The 7202-nt window shown below is 52.5% G+C and overlaps 1 protein-coding gene across 2 annotated transcripts; it reads left to right on the top strand.

Annotated features, from left to right (window-relative positions):
• The first annotated feature begins 329 nt into the window (after nucleotides 1–329).
• Nucleotides 330–6593, top strand: GPR50 (G protein-coupled receptor 50). 2 transcript variants are annotated; one of them, XM_086388867.1, is made up of 2 exons: nucleotides 330–803; nucleotides 3648–6593. In XM_086388867.1, exons 1-2 carry the CDS (start codon nucleotides 497–499, stop codon nucleotides 5186–5188), a joined length of 1848 nt encoding a protein of 615 aa, XP_086244993.1. In that variant the 5' UTR covers nucleotides 330–496; the 3' UTR covers nucleotides 5189–6593. The 2 variants fall into 2 exon arrangements, with proteins under 2 accessions (XP_086244993.1, XP_086244994.1); XM_086388868.1 differs by having other exon boundaries at nucleotides 505–803; nucleotides 4203–6593.
• Nucleotides 6594–7202: the final 609 nt, after the last annotated feature.

Raw genomic sequence — 7202 nt, 5'->3', positions numbered from 1 at the left:
GCTTTGAACAGGCAAAAGTAATAGGATGGGAGGAACTTCTCAAGGACACTGCAGGGGTGAATATCTATGATGCAAAGGGCCACTGGCTGCCCGCACACTCTGTTAGGGGCTTCAGACTGGCTTGGGTTGGCCCTGGACCCCAAGAGGGACTCTATTGCCCTGTTCTGCAAACTACAGGGCTGTGCCCGGGTGTTTGCGTATGGAGAGGGAGGGAGAACTTGCTAGAAACGGATGCGCAGTGGCTGGTGCGGGGAGGTGGATTCCGAGCTGGTCACGATGCAGGGTACCTGGGGACGGTGGTGGGAGGGGGACCGGCTAGAGGCAAAGCACAAAGAAGGCAGTCGGAAGCAAGACGACACCTCGCGTTGGATTTGTCCAAAACCAGTTAGAGATCAAAGAGGGGGCGGTCAGGGAGCTCTGATTGGTCAGAGGGAGGGGTTTGGGGTGGAGCTAGCCACCTCTTGAGGCTTTAAAAGCTCATCGGAGAGGGGCGGGAATGCTGTCATTTGCTCTCAGACTCTCGCAGGGGTGGCAGCTTTTCCGAAGCTCCCAGCAACAGAACAGGTGTTCGCTGTCCGGACCTGGCTGGGAGGACCTAACGATCCTCAGCAGCAACATGGGACGCACCCTGGCGGTCCCTACCCCATACGGCTGTATCGGCTGCAAACTGCCGCAACCGGACTACCCACCGGCTCTAATCGTCTTCATGTTCTGTGCAATGGTTATCACCATCGTCGTAGACCTGATTGGCAACTCCATGGTCATTTTGGCTGTGTCGAAGAACAAGAAGCTCCGAAACTCTGGTAAGACCCCCTTCCTTCTCCCTACCCACGGTGCAGCCACTTCCAACCCCTAGGGTGTTAGTTTGGGTGCATGGAATAGGGAACGTGTGGACGGCCCTGCTTCCCATGTCCCGGCGAATCGCGGTGGTGATATTCTGCCAGGGGGGAGGTCTCATCAACTTAGAGCTTCTCCAGGCTGCGGACGTTTGGAGAAGCTCTGGGCGTCCAAGTGCAAATCTCAGGTCCCCGAGGTGCGCGGCAGACCGCCGAGCCCTGCCCCGTCGGGAACCTGATGCAGAGGGAGCCGGCATCCAAGCGGAGAGTCCAGCGGCCGCCCGGGGACAGCACGCCGAGTCGGACGCCGCAGAAGAGGTGGCCGCGGCGAGGCAGCGCGGGGGGAATTGACGCGGAGGGAGCAGCGGGGTTGCGACTCGCTCCGGTAAAGTTAAGTTCTCCGCGGCCGAGGCGGCGTTTGCCAGAGCGCAGCGCGGCGCGGCGGCGGTGGAGCCCAAGCCTGGCTGAGCCCCCGCTCGCCTAAGCCCTGTGGCTCCAGGGCGGCTCCCGGGCGGCGGAGCGCAGACCCCTCGAGTCTGAGTGTGGATCAGGGCGGTCTGAGCCCTCCGGAGCCGAGCTCTGTCCGCCCGTCCCAGGGCGCACGGCAGAGAGAGGCGAGAGGGCGGCTGGGCGCAGCAGGCGGCGGCAGCGGCTGCAGCAGAGATCCCGAAGTCCGTAAGCGAGATGTCGGGGGTCGCAGGACGAGGCGGCGGAAAGGTTTGGGAACTCGGCGTCCTGGGGGCACAGAAGACAGCAGAACCGATAAGGATCGCTGGAAGGCTGCGGGAGAGCTCAGACGGCGTAGTGGGGAACCACAGGGAGACCGTAAAGCGCGGGGATCTGGGATGGGGCGGAGCGCAGATCCAGACTCCCTTCGTGGCTCGCCAGTGGCAAGGGGAGGGGGACGGCTGCGAGCGGGCCCGGGAAACCGTGCAGGAGGCTGCTGGGCGCTGTGTGCCCGGGGCGGGGACGGCGGACAGGGCGGGCCAGCGAGCAACGTTTGCAGGTTGGGCCGGAGAGGACTTTTGGGAGGGGGAGGCGGAGGAGGGGCGAAGGGGCCCAAAAACCCTGCTCCGGCTCCCGGAGGGAGGGGGTAGCGCCCAGGGTCTCCGCCGCCTAGATCCTGGCTGGCTGGGGCTCGAGGGCAGAGGGGAGCAAGGGGATGGGATCTGAAGGGGATGGGCACCGACGGGACCCGGGCCAAAGGGGTGCCAGGGATAGGAGGGCGCCAATCTCTGCGAGATTACTTTGCTTGGACGAGGAATCACAAACACCATACAAGTTTCTAGAGGCACAGAGGAGCACAGTCACGAAAAGTTTTCTTTTAAACTCTGATGGGTGTGTCTGATTTCTCCGCTGTTCCCCAGAGGCGCGGGGCCGCCCGCTGGCATCTCACCTGCACCTCAGCAGTGAGGTCCGAAGTTGCCCAAAGCCGGAGCGCCCCAGGGGGGAACGCGCCTGCAAAGTCCGTTTTGTCTTCTTTCCTTCTTCTCCTTCCTTTCTTTCTATAATTGAAATAAAGGTGTTTTGGTTGTCGTGGTTTTGTTTTCAAGGCTTTGCTTCTCTTCTTCTCTGATATGATGACTTTGAGGGAAAACCCTAGAAAGAACGTCTTGGGTAGAAGCACTGAGGCCCCACTTTGGCAGCGCGGGAGGAAGCGGTCAGAAGGAGCCATTCCTTTGCCTTTTTAAAAGTGCTCATTTTCTCCCAGTCCAAGATGAAGTGCAGTATTTTGCCAAACCAATTCTCATTAGCAACGAGGTGTTCCCAGAAAAAGGGATCGGCTCCTGCACTTTGACCTTACAGGTTTTACAAACAGCGTTCCTATCGCCGCCCTACGAAACAGGAGTGGGGGCATGTCTCCCCTTCCCCCATTTCATATTTAGCTCCAGTAAAGCCTGGGGCCGTGCGCTGGAGCCCGTGTGTAGGGGAGCGAACTTGCTGATGACAGGGCTCTGCACCGGGACCCGCGAGGAGCAGGCTCTTCTGATCCTTGCAGAGATTTTTCTGATTACCCCCCCGCCCCGCCCTCCTTGCTCACTGTTTCTCAAGACAAAATTTTATAGGGCCTTCCTACCTCACCCGCCTCAGTTTTTACTCTTACGTTACCTGGGAAATGGTAAGTATTTACAGGGTTAGGTCTGAGATTCTTGTCTGATCCCGCTGGGAAAGACTGCTTAAGACAAGGACGGCCTCTAATGCCCTTTCTCAGGCAGTTCTCTTTAGGCGCGTTTGCTGTTGTAAATGCGTAAGTTAGAGAAGGCAGGGGGCAAATTTATGTTTTTGGGTAGGCGAGGTTGAGACTTCCTGACAGTCCTCCAAACTCATCACCACCCTCTAGCCTGTTTACAACGGACTGCACCATCTAGCACCCAGTGCTCCCTTCCTACTCCCCTCGCCAAAAGTTTGCATTTTGTTTTTGTTTAAAAAGGGGTCTGCCTTTTTGTTTTTGTTTAAAATAGTGTCCGCGGGTCTGTCCATGTGTGGGGGAGTGTGAAGGTCCCCCCAGCAGGCTCGTTCTGTGGTAACTTCACTTCTTTCCCAAAGCAGCATGACGTTCTCTGAAGGAAAAAAAAAAACTTGGTGAAAGGACAGGAGCTTGAACCTTTTGAGCTTGTGCATCAAAACCACTTGGGACATGCTTGTAACTAAAAATAAAAACACGACTGTATTTCTCTGAAAGAATTCTAGAATTCTAAGTTGTCACTCCAGCTGGCCTTTCCCTCCAGCTTACATTTGTAGATTTCCGAAACTTAACCATTTATTCCTCTCTGTCTTTCCTCTGCCCCTCCACCCCTATATGTTTTTCAGGCAACGTCTTTGTGGTTAGCCTCTCTGTGGCTGATATTCTGGTGGCCGTCTACCCCTATCCTCTGATGCTACATGCCATGGCCATCGGCGGCTGGGATCTCAGCAAGTTACAGTGCCAGATGGTGGGGTTCATCACAGGCCTGAGTGTGGTCGGTTCTATCTTCAACATCATGGCCATCGCCATCAACCGTTACTGCTACATCTGCCACAGCCTCCAGTATGAGCGCATCTTTAGTGTGCGCAATACCTGCATTTATCTGGCTGTCACCTGGATCATGACCCTTCTGGCTGTCCTACCCAACATGTACATTGGCACCATCGAGTATGATCCTCGCACCTACACCTGCATCTTTAACTATGTGAATAACCCCGCCTTTGCTGTGACCATTGTCTGCATCCACTTTGTCCTTCCTCTGCTCATAGTGGGTTTCTGCTACATGAAGATCTGGACCAAAGTGCTGGCAGCCCGTGACCCGGCTGGACAGAACCCGAACAACCAGCTTGCTGAGGTTCGCAATTTTCTAACCATGTTTGTGATCTTCCTCCTCTTTGCAGTGTGCTGGTGCCCTATCAATGCGCTCACTGTTCTGGTGGCTGTCAGTCCAAAGGAGATGGCAGACAAGATCCCCAACTGGGTTTATCTTGCAGCTTACTTTATAGCCTACTTCAATAGCTGCCTCAACGCGGTGATCTATGGTGTCCTCAATGAGAATTTCCGAAGAGAATACTGGACCATCTTCCACGCGATGCGGCATCCTGTCCTGTTCCTCTCTGGCCTCCTCACTGATGTCTGTGAGATGCAGGAGGCCCGCGCCCGTGCCCGCGCCCGTGCCCATGCCCGTGCACAAGCCCGTGAACAAGACCGTGCCCGTGCCTGTCCTGCTGTGGAGGAAATACCGATGAGCGTCCGGAATGTTCCCCTACCTGGTCATAGTGCAGCTGGCCAACCTGAGTGTGTCTCTGGCCACCCTAAGCCAGCCTCTGGCCATTCCAGGTCTGCCTCTGCCCGCCGCAAATCTGCCTCTGCTCACCCTAAGTCTGCCTCGGGCCAGTCCAGGTCTGCCACTGTCTATCCTAAACCAGCCTCTGTCCATTTCAAGCCTTCCTCTGTCTATTTCAAGGCCGACTCTGTCTATTTCAAGCCTTCCTCCAGCCACCCCAAGCCTGTCACTGGTCCCTCCAAGACTGCCATCAGCCCTGCCACGAGCTTCCCCAAACCCACCACTGGCTACACCCAGCATGCTACCATTCACTCTGAGCCCACCACTCCTGACTATCTCGAGCCCATCACCACTAGCCACTCTAAGCCTGTCATCGCCAGCCATTCTGAGCTTGCAGCCTCCTGCCACCTGGAGTGTGACATCTTTGACCTCTCTGACCCTACCTCCAGCCCTGCCAGTGACTCCTCCGACTCTGCTGCCAGCTTGCTGTACCCTACCGCTGCTGCTGCCGCCACTGTTGACCCCCCTGTGGTCACCACTGATTACCATGAGGTTGTGCTTAGTGATGTTGATGCTGATTCTGATGAAATGGCTGTGTAAAAAATGCTCTTGGAGTGGCCAAGCAATGGTCCACTTTTAAGTTTTCCTAGCATATGTAAGGCACACTGAGATAGCTTAGTGAATCTGCACACAAACAGATGTGCATGGGCATGGACTCACAGACATGGTAGAAGCTTCACCCACCTTTTCAGGCATACTCCTCCTTTACATTATGTACTCTGAAAAAGTGTGAGTGTGTGTGCTTGCTATTAGAGCTACCAAATTTCCCTCACATTTGACTTCTGTTGTTTTGAGCTTCCCTTTCCTCCTGGGTTTGACCGTGAACCCACAGTGATCCTTGAACTTGTAGACTCTGATTTTTCCCCACACCTGTGTAACCCATTCTCCCCTCTCATTTCCTCCTCCTTGTTTCTGCTTTCTTCTCCCATTCCTCGAGGGGTGGGGGAGGAGTGCATGCTCAGTGGTAAAGGTGCTCTATGTTAAAGCCTTCCTTCAAGCTTTATGTGTTTAAGTGTGTAACTCTTTACTGTACTTTTAATGGCAATCCAAAAGGCAGTTGCGATAAAGTACAAGTACTTGAAAAAGTTTTTCTAAATTCCAGCAACAAACTATGACCCATATCTGAAGAACACACTTAATAAGATCTTACTAAAAGAAATATTCATGCCTATGAGATCAAATGGCAAAAGGAAGGATGTGGCTGCACCGAATCATTTCTATTTTGTGAAAATTCAAACGTTGGTGTTGATTTTTATAGTCAAACACGAATGTAAATGATGAGATATTTTTATGTTATTTGTAGTTGCTTACCTTTTTTCAATATTTGCCAGGATTTTCTTTCACTTAGTTCCAGAAAAACACATCCATCCATAAACTAGTTTTTCCCCAGATCCAAATTTATGGTTGCTAAGATCATTTATGTCATGCTTTTAATATTATAATTCACCACTACTCTTTATCTTAGAGATTTTTTTTTAATACAGCTTGATGTTTTTATGTAGTCAGTTTTACACCTTTCTTTTTCAATCAAAAGGGAATTTGAGGTAATAACTGGTAGCCAGAAGTGAATGGAGTACTGCTTGAACTTGTAAACGAGTGCCTCTCTAAAAGCCTTTCTTTCGTGCCCCGTCCCTCTGAGCCTCCTCCCTGTGGTGGGGAGTGTGGAGGGACATGGGGAGGAATACTTGCCAACATCAGCCAAGCTCACCACGTTGGTGGAGGTTCTGTGATCCACAGCGTTAAGTTGTTGGCAGCCCAGGGAATGATTTTTTTTCTCTAGAATTTAAGAAAACATTGTTTAATAAAAATCTCAATTATTGATTCAAATCAGCACTTAAAGCAAAGTTTATTGTACAGACGTTTGTAAGGATAATGGAAATGTATTATACTGACTTAATTCAATTCTGTATTTGTGCTAGCAATTAAATAAAAGCATTTTTGTGTCCTTGGTGTGTGATTTGTGGATAAATTTGCTTCTGCCACCAGAGTTACTTATGGGGAGGGCTAAGGGGTGGGTGGAAATGTGTCCCACTTGAGGGAACAAGAGACTTGGATGCAAGCAGTCTCCCTGCTATACCCCAGGGTGAATCACATGACTCCTCTCTCCACAGCTGTGTGGCTTAATGAGCTGGTCCGGCTGTGGTGGGGGCAGAGGAGGGCTCCCTGGGTGTGGTGTCTTCTTCTCACTGATGTGGTGACAATGGACGATATGACCTGCCTGCTCTGGGACTCCTGGACCCTGCCTGTCAAGGCTTCTGAAAATAGATCCTCTTTTACCCTCATGGAAGGAGTAGAGTGGGGCCTCAATTATGTCACAACTCCACAGGCTGCTGGGACCAAATAATAGAGGCCATGATCCAATGGGGGCAGGCACAGGGGTGTGGGACAGAAGGATGGGTGGAAGTTAGGTGACAAGATCCCAGCCACTGGGATCCTCCTTGGCTTCAGGAACATGGCCTCAAAAGAATCTCTAATTACCTCAAGGTAATGCCCCAAACAAATGACTCTATAAAAATAAAGGTGAATTCAAAGTAATATATGGTAGGATATCAAT

Source organism: Bos grunniens, chromosome X (assembly GCF_055505025.1).
Source record: "Bos grunniens cultivar Pamir isolate PY7600 chromosome X, Bosgru_T2T1.0, whole genome shotgun sequence".
NCBI classification, from domain to species: Eukaryota; Metazoa; Chordata; class Mammalia; order Artiodactyla; family Bovidae; genus Bos; species Bos grunniens.
The sequence above is the reverse complement of the archived record's forward strand: the minus strand, read 5'-3'. Positions and strand labels throughout refer to the sequence as shown.